The sequence below is a fragment of the Geotrypetes seraphini genome, chromosome 4, assembly GCF_902459505.1.
Source record: "Geotrypetes seraphini chromosome 4, aGeoSer1.1, whole genome shotgun sequence".
Taxonomy (NCBI): domain Eukaryota; kingdom Metazoa; phylum Chordata; class Amphibia; order Gymnophiona; family Dermophiidae; genus Geotrypetes; species Geotrypetes seraphini.
Window position 1 is genome coordinate 46,157,727 of NC_047087.1, and position 23,539 is coordinate 46,181,265.

At 45.8% G+C, this 23,539-nt stretch overlaps 2 protein-coding genes across 3 annotated transcripts in view; both read left to right on the forward strand.

Annotated features, from left to right (window-relative positions):
• Window positions 1-17,666, forward strand: part of ERV3-1 (endogenous retrovirus group 3 member 1, envelope) — a 71,262-nt gene extending 53,596 nt beyond the window's left edge. For both annotated transcript variants that reach the window (XM_033943383.1, XM_033943384.1), the window contains exon 2: window positions 15,888-17,666. In XM_033943383.1, the coding sequence (XP_033799274.1) occupies window positions 16,151-17,197 (1,047 nt within the window). In that variant the 5' untranslated portion in view covers window positions 15,888-16,150 and the 3' untranslated portion in view covers window positions 17,198-17,666. The remainder of the gene's footprint in view (window positions 1-15,887) is intronic.
• LOC117359174 lies at window positions 4,106-12,009 on the forward strand. Its single transcript, XM_033941476.1, has 2 exons — window positions 4,106-4,186; window positions 10,882-12,009. The coding sequence occupies exons 1-2, from the start codon at window positions 4,106-4,108 to the stop codon at window positions 12,007-12,009; spliced, it is 1,209 nt and encodes a 402-aa protein (XP_033797367.1).
• Window positions 17,667-23,539: the final 5,873 nt, after the last annotated feature.

Consider the following 23,539-nt stretch of genomic DNA (forward strand, 5'->3'; position numbering starts at 1 on the left):
GGTGAGTGAAGGAAATCACTCACGGAATGCTCCGACTGCCTCTTCCTGTATTAAAGGTGGGCCTCCACCTATGCCTCGGTGCCATGAAACAAGCTATAGGCAAACCCTACCGTATTATATTTTACAGCCAATGCAAGACCTATTTTGAAAGCAGAGTGTATGGATCATTAAGAAAGAGAAAAAGGCCCCCACCCTAAGTCTGCTTCATTTCTTTGTCAGCCTTACAGTGTTGTATACATCTGTGATTCTACTGTGTGCTTCAGAGGAAACAAGCAATGCAAAATGATGAAAAAAGTAGGTGTCTTGCTACGAAAAACATTGCCCAGCAATAGCTCTCCCCAGATGTTCATTCAGCATCTGCTGCAGCATTATCTATCCAATAAATGAAACAGGAATGTCAGGTAGTGTGAGCCTGCTCATCATAAACAGGTGCTGGTGTGTTGTCAAAAGCAGAAGATTTGATAGAGTAATGGGGATTAAACTATGTGGAAAACATTGCCAGTGTCTGTCAAGCAACCTCATCGGTAGGTAGGACAGCCGGAAGGAGGCAAGCAGTGGTATAGTAAGGGGGGGGGCGGGGAGGAAGGGGTGGATCACCCCGGGCGCCACCTTCTTGGAGGACACTAGTACATCTCCTTCTCTCTGCCCCTCCCCCCCCGCACACCTCCTTAAACATTCGCCGACGCTAGCAGCATCTTCCACTTCCTGCTCGCACTGACCTCGTCTTCCTTCTGACATCAATTCCTGGTCACGGGATCAGGATGTGACGTCAGAAGGGAGCTGTGGCCGGCGTGAGCAGCAGGTGGAAGATGCTGCTGTCACCAGCGAACATTTCAAGAGGTACGCGGGGGTGCTCAAGTAGCGGAAAGAGGGAGAGGGCACTCGAGCAGCGTGAAAGAGTTGGTGGGGGCATGCACTGCAGTGATGCAGGGCGCTAACTTCACTCATTGCGCCATTGTGGCAGGAGTAAGCTGTCCAATTGCATGAGATATCATGCACAAGGGGGACCCGCTGTACAGTTGCTTTCATACCATCATATCCTTTTACACTTCCACATCATGTGATCAGGAGGAAAGAGGAAGCGAGGGACAGAGAATCAGAGCCGACCTATTAATTTAGACTAGGCAATCACCTAGGGCAGCAGCAGCTTCTGATAGCTGTGGTGGTGGGGAGGGGGTGAGAGGGAGCAAAAGGCAGCTGCAGTCAAAGCAAAGCAATAAGTTCTGACAGTTATATTAACTTGCACCCTGCCCAATCAAAGGCATTTAGCGTTAAAAAAAATACACGATGGCAGCAAGCAGCGAAACTAGACAGCCACATCTCCAATTTACTGATCTCAGCACCAAACTACAAAACCTTCAGGAGGGAAATAAAAACCAGGTTGTTCAAGAAATATATCAATATAAACTCCTGATACAACCAATAACCTCACCCCATCACCGGACTCTAAATGTTCCAACCAATAGCTTCCCTGTAATCTTCTAGATATGACCAGAATCTCATCCTTTTGTAATCCGCCTAGAACCACAAGGTATTGGCGTAATAATAATAATAACAACAGTTTATATACTGCAGGACCATGAAGTTCTATGCGGTTTACAATGATTAAAAGATGTTACAGATTGAGTAGAATTAACTAAGTTAAGGGTTAGTGATTAACAGTTTTGGGGATCATTTGTTGTGGACTAAGATTGTATAGGCCAGTTACCTAAATACTTCAAGAACAGATAAACACAGTTTAATAGAATTATTGCAGGTAAATCATGATTTTAGAATTTAATTGAGGGAGGCACAGAGCTGAAGGTTTGCACTGGTCCTGGGTTACTGGGCAGAAGGAAAAAGCAAAAGGACTTTCCATCACAGCCGAAGTTAGGAGCAGCACCAATTTCAGCTTTTGCACAGAATGCAGGTTCACCTTTAGCCAACCCTGGAACCAAGTGTAAAAATGGCAATTAGTCACAGGCAGAAATCCATCTGCAACATTACAGAAACTTTTCTAGCCATCATGTCATTGAATTTAGTTTTGTGAATGTGCAGGTACAGCAGAAACATTGCTGCACCAAAAAAAACCCCAAAACAACCCCATTCCAACAACCCTGTTATATGTTTTTTTTTTCTCTCATGCAGTTTTGTTGGTGATTTAAAGTTTGAATAAAGATGCTGAGCAGCCTGGATCTTGCCCTTCTGGTTGCACTTTTGGAAAACTAATGGGAGCAGTTTTGCATCTCCATATGTCCACCAATTAAATTTTCAGGCTTTTTACAGATGTAAAACATCACATTTTCTTTTTAATCGGTCTTTAAGCGTCTGCCTCTGCACAGGGCAGGATTAACCAATAGGCCAAGTAGGCACGTGCCTAGGGCTCAAAATGGTCAGGGGGGCCCGATGAAGGAGGGCATCAACATTGTTTTTTCCAAACGACGATGGGCCCCCCCCCCCCCGATCTTCAACGTGGCCCCCCCATCGACGGAAAGTAAGACAAGCAAGCAAGGTAGGTAAGAAAGGCAACGGGAGCTGTAACTGTGCAAGCGGTGCTGCTTGCCCAAAGCTTCCCTCTGATGCAGCTTCCTGTTTCCGCCTGGGCGCATGGTGGGATGGGGCTGGGCAGGGGGCCCAGTGTACTTGTGTGCCTAGGGGTCCTCGACGAATTAATCCTGCCATGCCTCTGCAATCCACCCTGGCGGAAACAGGAAGTTGCGTCATTGGCAGACGCAGAAAGCAGGAAGGGGAGCCGCGAGCGACGTAGCTGAATCACTGCTGAGGCCGGCAGTTTTTTCAGCTTCACGGAAGATAAAGGGAGAGAAGGCTGGGAATATGCTGGGCCACGGGGACTATCCAGAGCCTTGGCACCGGGCTGTGAGAAGGGAAGTTCCCAGACCATGACTCCCAGGCCGGTAACAACCCCCTCATGGCTGGCACCCGGGGCGGACCGCCCCTCCCCCCCCCCCCCTTGGTATGCCACTGTACATTGCTATGTACCCTGTTCACACTCCATTCAAACTGTGCCCATAGGTACACCCATCTTCAAACAATGTGCAGTCAGGGCCCGATTCTATAAATGGCAGCTACATCAGGTGTTGCTAGGCACCCTAATTGCAGATGCCTAGGGGCACTTAACTAAAATCCACACAAAACTTAAATTGTGTCAGTTACATTACCTAACATAAAAATCTGGAAATTTTGGTTCTCTCCTCTAGTTGATGTCTAGGGTACCATTCCCTAGTGTTCCATTCTTTCTGTTTGCTGAAATAGGAGCAGTTTCTGAAGGAGAAGGTCAAGGTCAACGGAAAAACAGGAAACCTGGGCAACATTGTTCATATTGAACGTTTTAAGAACAAGGTTACAGTGATGTCTGAGAAGCAGTTTTCTAACAGGTACCTGAAATACCTCACAAAGAAATACCTCAAAAAGAATAATCTTTGTGACTGGCTGCGTGTGGTGGCAGCTGACAAGGAGACTTATGAGCTGCATTACTTCCAGATCAGCCAAGAAGAAGAGTCAGAGTCTGAGGAATAAATGGAACTCTGTATACTTCCAGTCTTTTCTTGAACACTCTATCAGAACACAACTTGCAATAAAGATCTTATACCCCTTAAAAAAAAAAAGAAGACTCAGTGGTCCATCCCACTTTGCCTTCTTCAAATTACCTTACAGCTTCCACTGGGTCAAATATAGTAAAGAGTTTTCCCCTTGTGTTTATATGAGAACTGTTTAGCTCTTCAGACTTTTTATAGAGAAAAGTGAAGAAATGCTTTGCTCATGATGTCAAAGTAACCTCTTAAAAAATGGTTGATTTGTAAAAGCCAACAGAATGCCAGAACACTAATAGAGGCAATGAAAGACTGATTGCCTGGGCTGGAGTTATTTTTCTTAGAAACCGTGGTGAGTGTTGTGCAGGATCATGCTGGGTCACCAACCCGGAACCATCCTGACTGCTCGCCAGATACATCAATACTTGATAGAGAGAAGCAGGATGCTAATTGCAGCAACTGCCCTGCACCAAAGAGAAAGTTAGGCCAATAAAAGCCTGAGGAGTTGGGAATCCTCCTCTGTATGCATAGGGAAGTAAGAGCAGGAGTGGAAATCTCTTGCTGTATGCTAAGGGATGGAAGAACCCGACACTGCAGCTCTGGAAGCCAACAGGGAGAACCATGATTTTCTACAAGGAGAACTGTTTCAGCATTTGGTAACAGAACACAGGTTGTATAGTAGGGCCATGCTGGACTTGGTGCTTACAAACAAGGAAAGTGTTTCTGATGTTGTAGTGGGTGATCATTTGGCAGCCAGTGATCACCACATGTTATGGTTTAATATTAAGGCGGATGTAGAGAGGGCTCATTGGAAGCAAAGGTTCTAGGCTTTAAAATAACTAACTTCGATCAGATGGGGGATAATCTCAAAGAGTCGTTGTCTGGATGTGAACATCTGGAAGAAGTAGGAAAGCACCGGGCAAAACTGAAAGGAGCATTTTGGTGCAAATTCTATAAACCCTGGCACCCCAACACCCCCCAGTACATTCTGTAGTTCGGATGGCTAGAGGGATGCCTACTCCCTCCGGCCGTCAGGCCTGCCTCTTCACAGTGGCGGCTCTTCCCCTTTCTGGTGCATTCATAAACATCCTTCTCAGGGCATTATACCCATGGGAGTGGCCTTTGGTATTTGGCCAATTGCAGTCTTAGGCCACTCCCCGGTGCATCCCAGGATGCACCAGGAAGGGGAAGGCCCACCATTGTGAAGAGGCGGGCCTGGCGGCAAGGAGGAAGTAGGCATCCCTCTGACTGGTTGAACTACAGAAGGTACTGGGGGATGGGGTAAGTTTTGGGGTGCCAGAGTGGGGGGGTTAAAGTCTGAGGGAGTGCTGGGGTGGGGGGTTTGGGTCTTGGGGGTGGTGTCATGGCTTCAGGGATGGTCTGCTGGCAGGAGGGAGTGGGCATCCCTCCTGCCAGGGGACTTCGAGGAGGGGTTTGGGCTTGGCAAGAGGAGGGATTGGGCATCCCTCCTACTGCAGACATTGTCAGGTTGGGGTTCTGGGGGTGGCGGTGGGAGGGATTGGGCATTGCTCCTGCTGGCCAAGTTCACAGAGGGGAGATTGGGGGTTCCCTGCCACAGCCGCTCAGCTGATCGCGGCAGGGGGGATTCCCTTGCCATGATCAGCTGATGAAAAGGGATCAGGCGTGATTCTCTAACCGGTGCCTGTTGCAAAGGCGCTGGTTAGAGAATCGGGCCAGTAGGATACCAGTGTGTGATTCTCAGCTCCTTCTTAGGCGGCAACCGGAGTCCTTTATAAAATTTCCCCCTTTGTAAGGAAAGTAAAAGTAAGAGGAAAAGAAGACCTCTTTGGTTCTCAAAAGCAGTAGTAGAAAAGGTAAGGAAAAAGAGGTTAGCTTTCATAAACTACAAAAGATCGCAGAAAGAGGCAGACAGTTAAAAATATCATGAAAAATGAAGAGAGGTTGGTCAAGTAGTCAGGAAAGGAAAGATGCAAATGGAAGAAAAAATAGCCAATATTAAAACAGAGGGATAAGACATTTTTTAGATACAAAGAGGAAGTACAATAGTGGCATTGTGAGACTTAAAGGTGAAGGGGAGGAATATGTAGAAGCTGATAAAGATAAGGCTGAACTGCTTAACAATATTTCTGCTCTGTGTTCACAGCTGAAGCGCCAGGATCAGGCATTTCAAACAATGTATGTCAAATCTACAGTATTTACAATTTGCCCAGCAGTTGGCATGGATAATTTGAAATCTTTAAAATCAGTCTGCTGTGTATTTAAGGAAACCTGGTCTTGAGTGACCTATATTGCAATCTCACTATTGGAATACTCTGTCTTCTCTTTTATTATGATATCCCGAACAATGCTTTTTTGAGTGACTGACGGCCTTCCCCCAATTTCTAGTTTAAAAATTGTTTTATCTCCTTTGAAAATGTTGATGCCAGAAGCCTAGTTCCAACCTAGTTAAGGTGAAGCCCCTTCTTTGCTTAATAGGCTCCCCCTTCCCCAGTATGTTGCCCAGTTCCTAACATATCTAAAACCCTCCTCTCTGCACCATCGCCTCATCCATGCATTGAGACTCTGGAGCTCTGCCTGTCTCTTGAGTCCTGCACATGGAACAGGGAGCGCTTCTGAAAATGCTACCCTGGAGGTTATGGATTTTAACTTCCTACCTAAGAATCTAAATTTGACTTCCAGAATCTCCCTACCACTTTTCCCAAACTATGTCATTGTACCAAGACAGCAGGTTCCTCCCAAGCACTGTCTAAAAATTTTATCTAGGTGACATGTGAGGTCCACCACCTTTGCATCAACCAGGCAAGTGACCTTCACGTCCATCAACCACTCAGCTATCCATATGCCTAATGATTGGATCTCCCACTGTAATGGCTATCCTAACCCTTCCCTCCTGGCCAGAATCCTCTGGAGACACATCCTCAGTGCGAGAAGACATTGCATTTCCTGGTGGACAGGTCCTGGTTACAGGATTTCCTCCTATTTCACCAGGGTGATGATCTCCTTTAAGAAGACCTCCCTCCTCTGAAGCAACACAGAGACTGCCAGACTGGAGATGGGACTTTTTTTTACAACTTCCCTGTAGGTCTCCTCTATGTACCTCTCTGTCTCCCTCAACTCCTCCAAGTCTGCTACTCTAGCTTCAAGAGATCGGACCTGTTCCTTGAGTGCCAGGAGCTCTTTGCACCGAGCACACACATAAGATCTCTCACCAACTGGGAGATAATCAAACATGTGACACTTAGTGCAAAAGACTGGATAGTCCCCGTCTTGTTGCTGGACTACTTCCTGCATCTTAATATTGGTGATTTCTTTGTTAAGTTTCTATAGGATATGGAATATGTACACTAAGGCCCCGATTCACTAAAATCAGCGATTGTCGCTAAACCTGTTTTCACAGGTTTAGCAACGATCACTGCTAACCAACTCGTTTCACAAAATGGCCCACCACATGTTTTTCCCCTCGATCACTCATCTTCCAATCTGGCCATACAAATTAGTAAAAAACCCATGCAAAATAGCCAAGCTATTGATTCACTTATATTGCTTGGCTATTTTGCATTGGGTTTTATGATCCTAAAACCTGACTGATGTAGGTAGACCTGTCGGTAACTGTATTACCAAATGAAAAACACGGATCACTTTTAAACTATATCCAACCCACAATGAAATTATATCATGAAAAGAGGGAGTTTCTTTGGATCACAGAGAAATGATTAAAGAAATTTTTAATTACACACAAATGTAGTAACTTATACATAAATCAATGCAATATAGATGACATCCTGCTCAAAACCGTTGATACGGACAACCTGGTATAAAGAAAACTCTCCCTAATAATAAGTTTACTAGGAGGTTGAAGTTTCATATAGAGGCAAAAGGTTCAGTACATAGAACCTCTTATAACATTTATGTTATTTCAGGTCCTTATCCTGAATAGGTCAACTGCCATATAATCATTTACGTCGAACTTCCGTCCCACCCTTACATGTAAACTTTAGTTATGTCTAACCAGAATTATAAGTTAATTTTCATATCAAAAAACAAAGGACAACAACCTCAAGTCCGAAAAAGGAAAAAAAAATTGTGTATATATAAGAAGAAACAGCAACACTTATCTAAATGGCTGTTCGCCAGTTCCAACGTTGGTGTTTATTGAAACACTGGTTTACTGAAACACTCATCAACGTTGGAACTGGCAAACAGATTAAACACAACTGCAAGGCAGGCAACACAGTTAACATGGGTGACTTCAATTATCCGGGGATAGACTGGAACTTAGGCACCTCCGGCTGCGGTAAGGAGACCAAGTTCCTGGATGCTGTAGGCGATTGCTTCCTGGAACAACTTGTCAAGGAAAATACATGAGGAAATGCAATTCTGGACTTAATTCTAAATGGACTATGAGGACCATTTAGAATTAGAAGGGACACTGGGAAGCAGTGATCATAATATGATCTGCTTCAACCTGGACATAGGGGCAAAACATCGATCCAGAACGACGGCCACAGCACTGAACTTCCGAAAAGGGAATTACGAAGCGATGAGACTCATGGTGGGGAAGAAGATTAAGAGGATAAGCACTGTAAAAACGCTAGAGCACGCATTGTCCCTCTTTAAGGACACAGTCACCTAGGCACAGGCCCTCCCCAACAACCCCCAACAATTGCGCCCCCCCTCGACAATTGTGGTGACCCACCCGAACCCCAAAAAGATGGCAGGAGGGATGCCCACTTCCTCCTGCCATGAAGACCCTCCCTCCACCACCCCGAAAAAAAAGGCAGCCCATTTTCTCTCGCTGCCACACAACACCTCCCCCCCCCGTCTCTGACCCCTCTCCCCTGTACCCTGAATTAGATAGCTGACCAGAGGGATGCCTACTCCCTCCGGCCAGCTGGCTGCCTCTTCAAAATGGGCCTTCCCCTCCCCGGTGCATCCTGGGATACACCGGGGAGGGGCCTGAGGCTCTGATTGGCCCAGGTTGTGCTAGTTACATGCATAACATCCTAACCCTTCCCTCCTGGCCCTTAGTCAGGATTCTGCAAATTGTGTGTACAAAATTCATTGGTTAATTTGTGATAGTTTTCACTAATTTGCAGTTACGCACCTAACTGTCCTTAGTCAAGATTCTAGATCTTGAGCATGCAAAATCCATTGTGTGCAAATTCGAGGAGATGTGGATCAGGTCAGGGACGTGCCTAGCACATGTGCGCACAGGGTATAGAATACTACCTATAATGCTCCTGACAGCAGTTAGACACAAGCATTTTCACCAGCCATTGGGCTAGTGTAAGTGTTCACACTTAAAGTTAGGCACATAACTGCAGGCTACACTAGTATTCTACAATGGCAATTATACACGTAATTGCTGATGTAGAATTCACACTTAGCATGCAGCACACTAAATTTAGGTAACCTGTAGAAAACTACTCCCTGTGTGGAGAGCAGTTTTTAGCCTGCTGTGTTACTGGAGCAAATATATTCAGTGGCATAGTAAGGGTAGGAGGCATCCCTTGCGCCCCCCCTCCACATTTGTACTCTCCCTTTCCCCCATACCTCTAAATCTTCGTTAGCACGAGTGGCTTCTGCAGCATGCTTCTTATGCCAGTGTTGAATTTCCTTCTGATGTCACTTCCTGGCCTGGGACCTGGAAGTGATTCAGTGGGGAATCAGGCTGGTGTGAGCAACAGGCAAGAGAAAGCTCGTACTAGTGAAGATCTACATAGGTATGGGGGGGGGGGAGGGATGGCATGAATGTCACATGGTGTGGTGGGTCAGAGTAAAGAGGTGCCGTGCCCTCACCAACAGGGTGCCCGGGACGATCCGCACCCCCCCCCCACTTACTACACCACTGAATGTATTTGATGTTTGTTCTCCTGGTGCATATATTGGCCGCAGCTCTACAAGTCCATATCTATGACCACATATCTGTAGATATTCAGTTTACAGCATTTTATTATCATGCTGCAAAAATTAATTAGGTATGAGTCTTTCTTCTGTGGTGTCCTAGTGCTATGCATGGATGGGCTTCAAAGGCAACTCCAATAGTTGGAAAGGAAGGCCAGTGCTGGGCAGACTTCTACGGCCACGTGTAGGGTCATGAAATAGTTAACTGTTGTTTAAAATATTGCTCTGGCCTACATAGCTGAAAACAGTGTATAATCTATTGACTGCATCTGCCTGAAATGAATGTCCTTGCCTTACCACATTGTAAGCTGAATAGATAAGAGTTTGAGCCATGATGTGCCCTGCCCTTCTGTACATGTAGCATTTAGACCTGTAAGATTTAGATAAGCAGAGAAATGAGCTAGTTTCCTATAGGACTATAAGTTGTATCCCTGAGCCTATCATAAGTGCTGGCTTAGGACCAATAATAATTGTAGAAAGTTATAGAAGTAACAAATGAAAATTGTAGTTTTTGCATATATTAGTTTGCGAAAAGGGCATAAAAGTCCGTGTATTTCCTGTTTCTGACACTCTAGTAGGCAGGCTATTAACTGCACTAGAGTCCCGGCATGCTGTGAATAAAAAACTCTTGTACTTTCTTCACGCCTCTGACTTTGTGTATCCAAGTGACCTTTCATTTGGCTTCCGAACAGGGACTTGAAGGTCTCTTGACCACTGGTTACTCGATTGGTCACTTGTTTCTGGTCCTACAGCTGACTAGTCTGCTTAGCCGGCATCCCTTCTTTTGGGTTTGGCAGACCTCAGGAAGTTTGACCACTTCAACTGACTTATCCAGTCTCAGTTTAAAGTACAAGAATCTGTATCAGTTTAATTCTGTCTTGGAGTGGCCACTATCTGGTAAGTAGGAATTGATCTTTCCTATCCTGTCTCTATTCTCCTGCCTAGTAAGCCACTTGATCAGTCGCTGAAGTCGTTGGGAGGGATTATAGGAACTGTTATTTTCTGATTGGGTAACTAAACTGAAGTCTGTTGTGTTTTGTGTGTTTGAGAGTGTCTGAGACGTCCTTGAGGACAAAGCGAGTGCGGACCTGTTAGTACTGCGTTTCCCTAGTCCGGAGACGGGCAGGGCCAGGAATACAGGGAAGTGTTTTTGTCCTCCATTGCACAATGGGGGGATGTCAGTCTACCTATGGGGACCCCCTTGATACAATGTTAGTTAATTTTAAAAAGGGATTTGGCTCTGATTATGGGACTAGATTTAAAAAATCAACCCTTATTCGTCTGTGCCAGTTAGAATGGCCAATGTTTGGTGTGGGCTGGCCCCCTGGAAGAGGACATAACCCGTCAGGTTTTTATTATAGTAACTCACCCTAAGACTGGCCATCCTGATCAATTCCCCTATATAGCTAGTTGGTTAGACTTAGTCCGCAGCAAGCCTTCTTGACTTTTCCCTTCTGTACCCAAGAAACTCCAGTCCCAAGTTCTCACCCTCAGGAAGACTGTCAATGAGAATTATTGTCCTACTCATGTTTTTGAGTCTGACCCTTCAACTGACATACTTGAAATACCTACTGCTCCTCCTTCTTACTCGGTAACACCACAGCCCATACCCAATCCCAGTTCTGTCTCTCTTGCTCAGCCTTCTGTTTCCCAGCCTGTACAACTCCCTGCCCAATTTCCAGCTTCCCCTTCCCGAGCCCTGGCTGATAGCCCAGCTCATGACATTCTATCCTCCCCAGTCCTTTATCCACCTCTGGACTCTCTTTCTCTTTCCGATGATTCTCCTATCAGCCATCGCTTGAGACCTGATCCTCCTCAAATAGTTCCCATGAGAAGACAAATGAAACAGGGGACTCTGGAGGCTACAAATTTGGCCATGCCCCTTCGCCAGGTTCCTGTTGCCAATCCACCGGATGCCGCCGGGCATCCTAGACCACCCACTATTAGCCTTGTATATCAGCCCTTCACCACCACTGATTTATACAATTGGAAATCCCATTGTCCTCCTTACTCAGAGCGGCCACAGGCAACTATTGATCTAATTACATCCATCATTCGCACACACCGCCCCACGTGGTCAGATTGCCAGGAACTACTTCTCTGTCTCCTAAATACCGAAGAACGTAAACGGGTTCTGCAAGAATCCCTTACAAAGGCCCAGGCGGATGCGGATGCAGCCGACCCCAACTGGATCAATAATCATTTCCCTTCTCAGGACCCTAATTGGGACCCCAATGATGCCACTCATAATACTTTCCTTATGCGATACCGCCAGTATATCCTTGAGGGTCTCCGGTTGGCTTCTCGGAAACCCACCAACATTTCTAAAGTATCTGAGGTCCTCCAAAAGTCTAATGAATCCTCAGCCGCATTCTATGAACGTCTCTGTGACGCTTACCGTACCTTTACTCCCTTTAACCCAGAAAAACCTGAAAACCTCCGTATGGTTAATACCTCGTTTGTGAGCCAGACACAACCTGATATCCGTAGGAAACTCCAGAAGCAGGATGGGTTCGCAGGCATGAACACTGTCCAGCTCCTTGAGATTGCCCAGCGAGTTTTCATGAACCGGGACAGCGCTAACCGGCAATAAGCTGATAAGCTTCTCCGGCGCAAAGCGGACCTCCTTGCTGTAGCCCTCCAAAATACGTTCCCAAGTAACCGGCCCCCTACCCGAAACTCTGAGTCCCGCTCTTCCAAGCGTCCCCCCTATTCTTCTGGCCCTTCAAAACCTACGGGGTCCCAGCCTGATAGGACAGGACCCCGTAGGAATTTGGAACGGGATCAGTGTGCCTATTGCAAGGAGAGGGGTCACTGGAAGAACGAGTGTCCAAGCAAGCCCCGTACCTGTCAGGCTAAAACTACGGACCAACCTACTATTGGTTTGGCATCCTTTCAGTCTGACTCTGAAACTGATTACTGAGACAGACCGGCTCGCAGTGAGTACCAGGGACTTTCCGGATTGTTCCCAACTTACTCGCTCGGTTCCCATGAGCCCTTGGTCAATGTCCGTATAGGGGACCATTCTATCTCTATGCTGGTCGACACCGGCGCCAAACACTCAGTTTTGACCCACCCTCTCAGTAAGCGTTCTTCCAAATCTATCTCCATTATGGGTGCAACTGGCTCTTCTGATTCTGTCCCTATCCTTGAACCAGTTTCGGTTCGCATTGGTGGTCATTCCATACCACATTCTTTTGTGTACATGCCCTCTTGTCCTGTCCCCTTGCTTGGTCAGGACCTTCTCCAGCACTTGGGAGCCACTATTCGTCTGTCCTCTCACGGTCTGACTATGGACCTTCCTTCTGCAAACCTCACACCCATTCCTAACCGCTCCACTGCCCCCTCACCAAGCTTCCTCTGTTCCCTATTGTCAGAATCCATGGCAAGCAAACCCCCACTTTCTGTACCTGATTTTCTTGAGGGCCTTGATTCAACTGTTTGGGCTGAGTCTGGGTCCCCCGGACTAGCATGTAACATCCCACCCTTTGTTGTTACCCTCAAGGCTTCTGCCAGTCCGGTCTCTATCAAGCAGTACCGCATATCCCAGTCTGCTCTCCAGGGAATACACGTCCATTTGTCTCGTTTTGCTAGGTTGTGGGTTTTTGGTTCCATGCAAATCACCTTGGAATACCCCCCTCCTTCCAGTTTTGAAACCCGGTGATCCCCCTGATTACCGCCCCATCCAGGACCTCCGTGCTGTCAACCGTCTTGTAGAGGATATCCATCCTACTGTCCCTAATCCTTATACCCTGTTGGGATTGGTTCCCCCTGGAGCTACCTACTTCACTGTTTTGGATCTCAAGGATGCATTCTTTTGTTGTCGGTTAGCCCCTACCAGTCAGCCAATTTTTGCATTCCAATGGGAAAACCCTTCCACTGGACAAACCTCCCAAGTAACCTGGACCCGTCTACCCCAGGGCTTTAAAAATAGCCCCACTCTATTCAGCACCGCCCTTGCTTCAGACCTTGCTAATTTCTCCCCTTCATCTGATTCCCAAGTCCTGCAGTACGTAGATGATCTTCTTCTCTGCTCTCTATCTATCTCTGCTTGTCAGGAGGACACTCGCTCTCTCCTTCAGTTTCTCCTCCATTGCGGATACCGTGTGTCTCTCCAGAAGGCTCAGTTGTGCCTTCCTCGTGTCACCTACCTTGGGTTTCATATTTCCCAGGGTACCAGGTCCCTTCCCCACACCCGTGTCCAGGCTGTCTGTAGTCTCCCTGTTCCTGATACTCGCAAAGCCCTGCGCGCCTTCCTCGGTATTGCCGGATACTGTCGTATCTGGATCCCTGATTTCTCTACTATTGCTCGTCCTCTGTATGATTCCACCAAAGGCGCTGACTCAGCCCCTTTTGTCTGGACCCAACTTCAGGAGCGGTCTTTTCACTGCCTCCAAAACCTTCTGACTCAGGCTCCTGCCCTTGGCCTTCCTGACCCCTCCAAACCTTTCCAGCTCTATGTTCATGAAAAATCTGGTATCGCAGCCGGAGTCCTTACTCAGTTCCTTGGTTCCTGGCATAGGCCCATTGCCTATCTCTCTCGACAATTGGATCCTGTTGCTGCTGGGTGGCCTCCCTGCCTTCGGGCAATTGCCGCCGTATCAGATTTCTTACAGCACGCTAATAAACTCACTTTTGGCCAAACATATTGACCTCTTTGTCCCACACTGTGTGACCTCTCTTCTAGAACATAAAGGCTCCCTGTGGTTCACGAATGAGCGCCTCCTTAAATACCAAGCCCTTCTTTGTGAAAACCCTCAGGTCTCTCTTGTTGTCTCTTCACTCCTTGACCCCTCCACTCTCCTCCCTATCTCCTCCCAGTCGGTCGTGCACAACTGCCTTGACACTGTTGACTTAGTTTATTCTTCCAGTCCTGATCTCACTGATATCCCCCTCCGGGATCCTGATCTCACTCTTTTCACAGATGGCAGTTCGTCTGTCACCCCTTCTGGTACTCGTATTGCTGGTTATGCAGTAGTCTCTGCCACTTCCCCTTTACTCATGGGCCCTCTGCCCTCTGGCACTTCCGCCCAAGAAGCTGAGCTGTATGCCCTCACCACTCTGCCTCTCAGTCTTGCAACATCTACACTGACTCCAAATATGCTTTCCTTACCTTGCATGCCCATGGGGCCATCTGGAAACATCGAGGTTTCATTATAGCCTCCGGCCGCCTGATCCATCATGCTCCCCTCATTCTTGACCTCCTTGAGGCCGTTAAATTGCCCTCCCGTGTCGCGGTTATGCACTGTCGTGCCCACCGTCGTGTCACTGATCTCATCTCACGTGGCAATGCCCTTGCCGACCGCACAGCCCGAGCTGCCAGCCTCTGCCCCCCTCCTTCGGCTCCTCTCTACACCATCATTCCTTTTCTGGACTCCCTTACACCCCAATACACTTCTCAGGAACAGACTTGGGCCCGCACTCTTTCGGGCCAGTCTGTCCTGAAAGGGGAGTGGATACAAATATGCGCCAATTCAAGTGCCAATCCAGACCCACACACTGATACTTCAAACACGAGCACAGTGGGTACCCTCATATTCATTCCTCAACATCTGGCCCTCACGATTGTCAAAAGATGCCATGATTTGGCACACTCTGGAGAATCCGCTATGAAAATGACTCTCAAGAGACATTTCTTTATCAATCACCTTGATCAGCTAGTCCGGAATATGGTCCGACAGTGTGTTGTCTGTTCTAGAATAAATTCCCCAATCAGACGACTGCCACCTCCTGGACACCAACCCATTGGAACATATCCGATGCAGGTTCTGTCTGTAGACTTCACCTACATGCCCACTTCCCGTTCCTTCAGTCACCTTCTAGTCTTCACAGACACCCTGACTAGATGGGTTGAAGCCTTCCCTACTCGCACTGAACGCGCCAGAGAAGTAACCCAGCACCTCCTAAACGACATAATTCCGTGCTTTGGTCTCCCTGTTTCTATAGGCTGTGACAACGGCCCTGCTTTCATTGCCGATGTTGTCCAACAAACTGCTCAGGCTCTCCAAATTGAATGGAAATTACATGCTGCTTACCATCCTGAGAGCTCTGGTCAGGTCGAAAGAATGAACAGAACTCTTAAGACCCTTCTCACGAAATGAATTGAAGAAACCAATCTGTCCTGGCCTGTCCTGCTGCCCTCTGTCCTATTTCAGATTAGATGCACCCCATCTAAACCCACTAAATTGTCCCCATTTGAGCTCATGTTCGGCCGGCCACCACCCATTGTGAACCCAGATCCTGGTTCCTTTGCTACTCTGGGATCAGGTATCCTCCAGAGTCAGGTCCAATCTTTAGCTAAGGCCCTTCAAGAGCTCCACAAATGGGTCCTGGAAAGGGCCCCACTACCGATAGCTACACAAGTCCATGGATACATCCCTGGGGATACGGTATGGCTAAAAACTTGGAAGTCAGACCCCCTGAAACCTAGGTGGACAGTCCCTTTCACTATCCTCATTTCTTCCCCTACAGCTGTCAAGGTGTCCGGACACGAAACCTGGTTTCATTACAGCAGAGTCAAGCCTGCTGCTGTATGGCAAGACACCCCAGGCAAGACAGACCTCCAGCTGAAGATTTCTAAAACCTCAAAATTGCTTTGAACATTTACCACTGTATTTAACAAGTGTTCTGAATATAACCTTTTCATAAGTGTTTGAGTTTAACTGACTGTTTGTGGTTAACCACTGCCCCAATTGAACCTTCTTCTATGTGCATTGAGAGTCACTCTGTGACAAATGGGTTTTCTGTGTATACATTGCCGAATGCTCCTATGTGTTATATCCGACTGTTGTTTTCTTCTTACTGTCTTATGCTTCTTCCTTTTGTATTTGTTTCCTGTTGTGCCAGAAGTTCAGGCACAACCCCTTAAGTCCTGTAAACCATGTCTTTCTGAGGTCCGTAATGGAAATCAGGTAGAAATGGCCCTCCTGTATAGAACCCAATTCCGTTGTCATATTGCTCCCTTACCTGATGTCTGTTCCTATGAGGGAGTCAATTATCGCAAGTGCCAAACCACTGATGGAGTCATATGTTACCAACCCACTAGTATTAAAGATGAAAAATGGGTAGAAGTCCGCATTAATGGGGCTGATGGTCCGCTTGTTAACCAAACTCCCATAGTGGATCCCAGGAAGCCAGTAACTGTGTATTTTGATGCATGTGGGGTTGCTGATAGGGCTGCAGGTCTGGAGAACTCTAAGTATTCTGTTACTTGTGGGTCCCTCAGTTGGCAGAGATATTACTCCACATGTGATAAATACATGTGCCCTTTCATAATCCTTCCACTGTACAGGCAGAGAAAGTATGGTGCCTTTGCCTGTCAATATGAACACCAGATTAAGTGGGCTACTTACCCCCTAACCCACGAAAAAGGCCAGCCGCCCCCAGCTTCTGCTACTCTACGTTTAGGCCCTATGCCTAGCCCAACCTGCCCGATAGGGGCCTACAACCCAGTTTCCTTCACTATCATGAAACCCCAAAATTGGAATCAGAAATTAGAGTATGTGAAATGGCGTATTGGGTTTAGAATTTCAGGCAAAGGGTCTGACCCAGGTGCAGACCTATACATCCACGTAGTGACCCGACCCCGAGCATCAGTACATCACTCCATTGTATTTCCACAGTTTTATGAAAACATGAAAGTAGACATTGAAATTCCAGCAGTTACTCGAAACTTGTTTATACAGTTTGCTGAGGCTATTGGACAAACCCTTAATATTAGCAATTGTTTTGTTTGTGGTGGCACTAATATGAGCAATGGCCATGGGAGGCAAAGCAGTTAGACATGTTAAGCTTATCTACACAGAACCTTACTTTTGCTTCCACTCCTCGGCCTCCTCGATGGACTTTGCGGACCTCCATTATTGCCTCTCACTGCCTGCAGCGGATTGATGGTCCCTTCAATGTTCAAGTTGGACACCTCAAATGTACCTCGCTCTGGTCCTTCAATGCCACAACAGCTACCTGGACTCCCTGGCCTGCTAACCTCACCTCCACTCTGCCAGGTAGTCCCCTCCAGAATCTGCTCAAGGGTATCTCCTATGATCACTGGCCAGCCCCTGATGGTCGATACTGGCTCTGCGGCTTATTTGCATACTCCTGGTTGCCAGCAAATTGGACTGGAACTTGTGTACTCGGCATGATCCGTCCCAGCTTCTTCCTGTTACCGCTGGCCGATGGTGAACACCTGGGAGCCCCTGTATTCAACACCAGGGGTCGCCAAAAGCGGTCTACTTCCACCAATTCCCTTAAAATAGGTGAATGGGATGATGACTGGCCTGCAGAACGGATCATTGCTGTTTACGGACCTGCCACATGGGCCGAAGATGGCACCTGGGGCTATCGGACCCCAATCTACATGCTGAACCGCATTATTCGTCTACAAGCTGTACTTGAACTGATAACCAATGAGACCTCCCGAGCTTTGAGTACCATTGGCAGAGCGAATGCTAAAATGCGCACTGCTATTTATCAAAATCGTCTAGCTTTGGACTATTTACTAGCTGCTGAAGGGGGTGTCTGTGGTAAATTCAACCTTTCCAACTGTTGCCTTGAACTTGATGATGATGGTAAAGTGATTGAGGAAGTTGTGGATCGTATCACCAAGCTGGCTCATGTTCCTATTCAAACCTGGCATGGCCTCAATACAGACTGGTTCTCTGGTTCCCTGGGCTCTTGGTTACCGTCTGGTACGACCCTGAAAACAATTCTGCTGATAACTGCTTTGTCCTCCCTGGTACTATGTTGTCTACCTTGTTTAGTTCCACTGGCTATGAAATTTCTTCACCGCACTGTGGACTCTGCTGTCAACCGTTCCACTGCTGCATTGGCCCTTGCCCTCTCCCAGTATCGTCCCTTACCCACTGGGAACCCCGACTTTCCTGACCCCTAACTTTATTTTGTCAGGCTTGGCTCCTTAGGTACGCCAGCCTGAAAGGGGGGAATGTAGGGTCATGAAATAGTTAACTGTTGTTTAAAATATTGCTCTGGCCTACATAGCTGAAAACAGTGTATAATCTATTGACTGCATCTGCCTGAAATGTATGTCCTTGCCTTACCACATTGTAAGCTGAATAGATAAGAGTTTGAGCCATGATGTGCCCTGCCCTTCTGTACATGTAGCATTTAGACCTGTAACATTTAGATAAGCAGAGAAATGAGCTAGTTTCCTATAGGACTATAAGTTGTATCCCTGAGCCTATCATAAGTGCTGGCTTAGGACCAATAATAATTGTAGAAAGTTATAGAAGTAACAAATGAAAATTGTAGTTTTTGCATATATTAGTTTGCGAAAAGGGCATAAAAGTCTGTGTATTTCCTGTTTCTGACACTCTAGTAGGCAGGCTATTAACTGCACTAGAGTCCCGGCATGCTGTGAATAAAAAACTCTTGTACTTTCTTCACGCCTCTGACTTTGTGTATCCAAGTGACCTTTCACTCGTTCCAAAAATAGCAAAGGCAGGTCAGGATCATGTGGGCATGTTCTATATCACATTGATATCATATGCTATGAGTGTGGGTGTTAAGCATCTCTTTGGGCAAGGGGAAGACATCTTAAGGTTGAAATCAGGGAGTAAAATGTTGTTAATTAGCAACAGGGTTGGATTGTTGGTATAATCACTGTTGCTGATGAATGTCACTATGCTGAGGCCATAATAATAAAACCGCACTTCAGACTATTGGCATGATTTTTCACACAGCCCCAAATCTGGCCGAATGGAAGTCACCGTAGTCTGTAGTATGATTTAATTCAGGGATTTCTGCAAGGACTCATGAGTGAATGACAACTTGAAGCCGCCCAAATACAGCGCTTGTGAAAAAAAATAAAATGAATAAAGGAAGCAGCTGCTGCTCGCAGTCTCCACTGCATAACACAGCAAAATTACAGCAAACCGCTGACCTGTAAAGCACTCTGTGGTCTGCAGTAATTCTATCTGCATCACTCCTTTTCCGACTGTGTCCTGAGTAAGAGAGATGTCCCAGCCTCCTGCTGTAAGCCATGGCACTCTATAACAATTTACCCCATTAAAAGAACTTTAGATCAAAAGATGGCGTGCAACCAAATTATATATTATTCATACTTTGGTAGGGACCTCTTGCACTTTCAAAGGCATTTCAGTGGGTTGAATATAGCTTTTATAACACAGCCTGTCCAATATGTCAGTGAAGTTATGTGTTTACATTCTATAAGCACTTTACCTGCTGTTTGAGGAGGTGCTCCAGAGGGCAGGGTGGGGTTGAGATAACACTCATGCAAATGCATACATTTAAATCCAGAAATACTGTATACCCCAAATAGCAGATCTAAATATCTGTGCACTGTTTTCATGCTTTGAAACTCTGGCAGAATCCACAGTGGAAAATGATAAATGTACCTTTCACTAATACAGGCAGTTATACAATTACCTTCTTTATGGTTCCTTAAGAGTATCTTGCTCAACTTTGATCTTTGTCTAGCCCCTGTTTGCTATAGTGATGCAAAATATTTTTGTGCTCTTTTGCAAAAGGCCCAGTTATGGATGGTTAACCCTTAATGATAATCTTGCAGAGATGTCAAAGGTGCTGTTAAATATGCTTTACAAAATATTGATCCAAATTGGAAGAATAAAGAGATTAAACCTCAAACTAAAGTTCTCTGTCACTGAACCTGTAAACAGACAGATAGACAAAGGCGACCCAGTCGACATTGCATATCTGGTTTTTCAGAAGGCGTTTGACAAGTTCCACATGAACGACTACTTCGGAAAATTGTGAGTCATGGAATTGAGGGTGAAATACGTGGATTAAAAGCTGGCTGGAACATAGGAAACAGAGAGTGGGGGTAAATGGACATTACTCGGACTGGAAGAGCGTCACCAGTGGGGTGCCGCAGGGCTTGGTGCTTGGACCTGTGCTCTTTAACATCTTTATAAATGATCTGGACATTGGTATGACGAATGAGGTGATTAAATTTGCGGATGACACAAAGTTATTCAGAGTAGTGAAGACACAGGGGGATTGCGAAGATCTGCAACGTGACATAATCAGGCTCGAGGAATGGGCATCAACATGGCAGATGAGGTTCAACGTGGATAAGTGTAAAGTGATGCATGTCGGTAACAAAAATCTCATGCATGAATACAGGATGTCTGGAGTGGTACTTGGAGAGACCTCCCAGGATAGAGACTTGGGAGTTCTGATCGACGGCGAAAAGGGCGAACAGAATGCTAGGAATGATAAAGAAGGGGATCATGAACAGATCGGAGGTTATCATGCCGCTGTACCGGGCCATAGTGTGCCCTCACCTGGAGTACTGCATCCAGCACTGGTCACTGTACTTGAAGAAGGACACAGTACTACTCAAAAGGGTCCAGAGTAGAGAGCTGCATGGGAATGGGGACGACGGGAATCCTGCGGGACCCGCGGGGATCCCGCGGATTCCCCCTTCGGGTCACGGGGATCCCGTGGGGACACCTCCTAGGGTCGCGGGGATCCTGAAGAGTTCTATGCACTCGAGCCGTGAGGCTCATCTTCTTTTCCCTACCTGCCCTGCCGCAGCACACAGCCGACCGGAAGTCTTCCACGATGTCAGCGCTGACGTCGGAGGGAGGGCTTAAGCATAGAATACCAGTACAGAATTCTCAGCCACTTCATAGGCGTCTACTGAGACCGGCATCCTATACATAATCAAGCCCCTAATGCACAAAAATTGGCTAATTGGGAGACTGCTCCATAATTTGTATGGGTGGAAACTGCCAAAGTGTAAAAATGTGTTAAGTGTCATTTTTTTTAATGAAATAATCTAGTGCATAGCAAATATTTCTGCTTCCATAAATGCATATCTAAAAAATCTATACAGAAGTTATGCGAGTAGGTCATTGTAAACTTCAAACAAGGATTTAAAGAATTCATCCAGATCCCAAACTCTTGTAATTGTGTCTCAGTACCTGCCCATAAAAAAAAATATCATCCAAAAAAACATTTCAAAAAATTTACTCGTACATGGCTGCCACTGAAGTTGCTAAAATAGCACCCATTGTAACTCCACTAATCTGCTGATAAAATTTCCAGCATGCCAAAAATAATTCTGTTGAATCACAAGTTTGGCTAGATGATTCAAAAAAATTCTATAGAAATCCAGATGGGTGGTGGTCTTCTTTCCAAATGTTGTTCAATCACTGATAGAGAATAAAAAAGTTGAATGAATGATGTTAATCTAGAACCTGTGATTGGCTGCCCACATCCACATGACAAGGTGTGTAAATCTGTAAAGACACCACAACCATTTAGTATGTACCTCTTTTGGAGATGCTTCGTGTTGGATGGTTTTTGAATTCAAATGATGTGGCTGGAATTATCACTGAAGCTGTTGTGTGTGTGTGTGTGTGTGTTTTTTTAGGAGATCTCCATGATTCAGTTGAGCAGCAAAACATGGATTCATTTTGGGAACAAGTGTCTCCTTGAGTTTAAGTTTGTCCTTTGAAGAAAAGAGGAGAAAAGTCTGAAGAATTTTGAATATATATGGTATATACTGTATATATCGGAGATCTCAAAGTCCCTCCTTGAGGGCCGCAATCCAGTTGGGTTTTCAGGATTTCCCCAATGAATATGCATTGAAAGCAGTGCATGCACATATTGCATATTCATTGGGGAAATCCTGAAAACCCAACTGGATTGTGGCCCTCAAGGAGGGACTTTGAGACCCCTGGTATATATATATATATATATATATATATATATATATAAGTTCTATGGTTTTTTTGATCTTATCAAGCAGTTGGTACCCATCTTAAAGGGATTATGACCACACATCCTGATGGTGATTCCTCTGAAGTTCATTGACACCAGAACCAATCGACTTGAGGATCTCTAGGATTTTAATTACCTGCATATAGTGCTGAGGAAGAGTCAATGGCATTATTCCAAACATTTACGTGCATATTCACTGCACACTTTATAGAATTACCCTTCATAGTAACATAGTAAATGACGGCAGATACAGACTTGAACGGTCCATCTAGTCTGCCCATTAGTTATACCCATTAAAAATACATTATTAAATTAACTTGTCTCTTCTTTGATATTTCTGGGTCATAGACTGTAAAGTCCACCTGGTATTATCATAGGTTCCAAATGCTGAAATTGCCATCCAAGTTCACTTCAGCCTATCCAACCGTCCTGTTTGCAGGATATCTACTACAAAGTCTTGCCAATAACATCCTCATGTTCCAAGTTAGTGGAGTTCCCTTTGATGCCTGCCCCAGCCCATTCCTACACCAAATCATCACATATGGGACACAGACTGTACAAGTCTGTCCAGTACCGGCCTTAGCTCTTTAATTTACATTCTCCGTGCCAACCAGGTATAATAAGATGAGCATAATACCTGTAGGAAGGTTTAGAAGGGGAGTGAAGCTCTTTAGTTGTTGGTATCTTTGGAAGAACCAGTTGTGTAAAGGTAACTGCATGGGAAAGAAATCCTTTGTTAAAGCCACTAACGCTCTAGAATTCCTGGGGTGGTATAACCTCTTGACTCACTGCCTGCAGAAATCACACAGAAGAGACATGGTTGCACTGACTCATTCAATTGAACTGTGTATGAGAGATTGTTTGGAAAATGATTTTGCATTCTGTGAAGCATAGATGCTACATGAGCATATTGTCAGATGACTCCTCTTTTGATTGTTCCAGTTGACTGGGTCTCGCAAGACAACTTCAACAATCATGATGACAGCCACGAAAACCTAAGAGAACATAGACTCTACTTTTGTATTTTTTTTTTTTAATGCTGGAGTAAAGTCTTGTCTTGGAAAATAGCAATAATCTCACTGAGTTGCTGTCCAGTGATCACAGTTAGCCTTTGGGTGAGATGGGCTAGGCTAGGGAGGGTACAGAGAAGCAAAGAGCTGATGGTTTTTCTGTAATTATATTGGCAGTTTAATGATCCTGTAGATTGCTGGCCTTGCTTAATAAAAACTAATCACTGCAGAAATGCCAACAGTTGGCAACGCTACTGGGAATTGTCGTTCTTTGCATATCTTTCCCTTATAGCAGCACAGCTAACAATATTATTTTTGGATAGTTCAGTTGGCATTTGAAATAATTAAGCTGCTTTTATGATTTTGAAGAGATACTAGTGTTTGATG

Bases quoted from the DNA above. Each gene is read 5' to 3' on its own strand.
- LOC117359174 (XM_033941476.1), top strand. From the start codon at position 4,106: ATGGAAGAACCCGACACTGCAGCTCTGGAAGCCAACAGGGAGAACCAT. The intron at 4,187-10,881 runs GTAACAGAACAC...TCTGTACCCAAG, and splicing joins GAGAACTGTTTCAGCATTTG to AAACTCCAGTCCCAAGTTCT.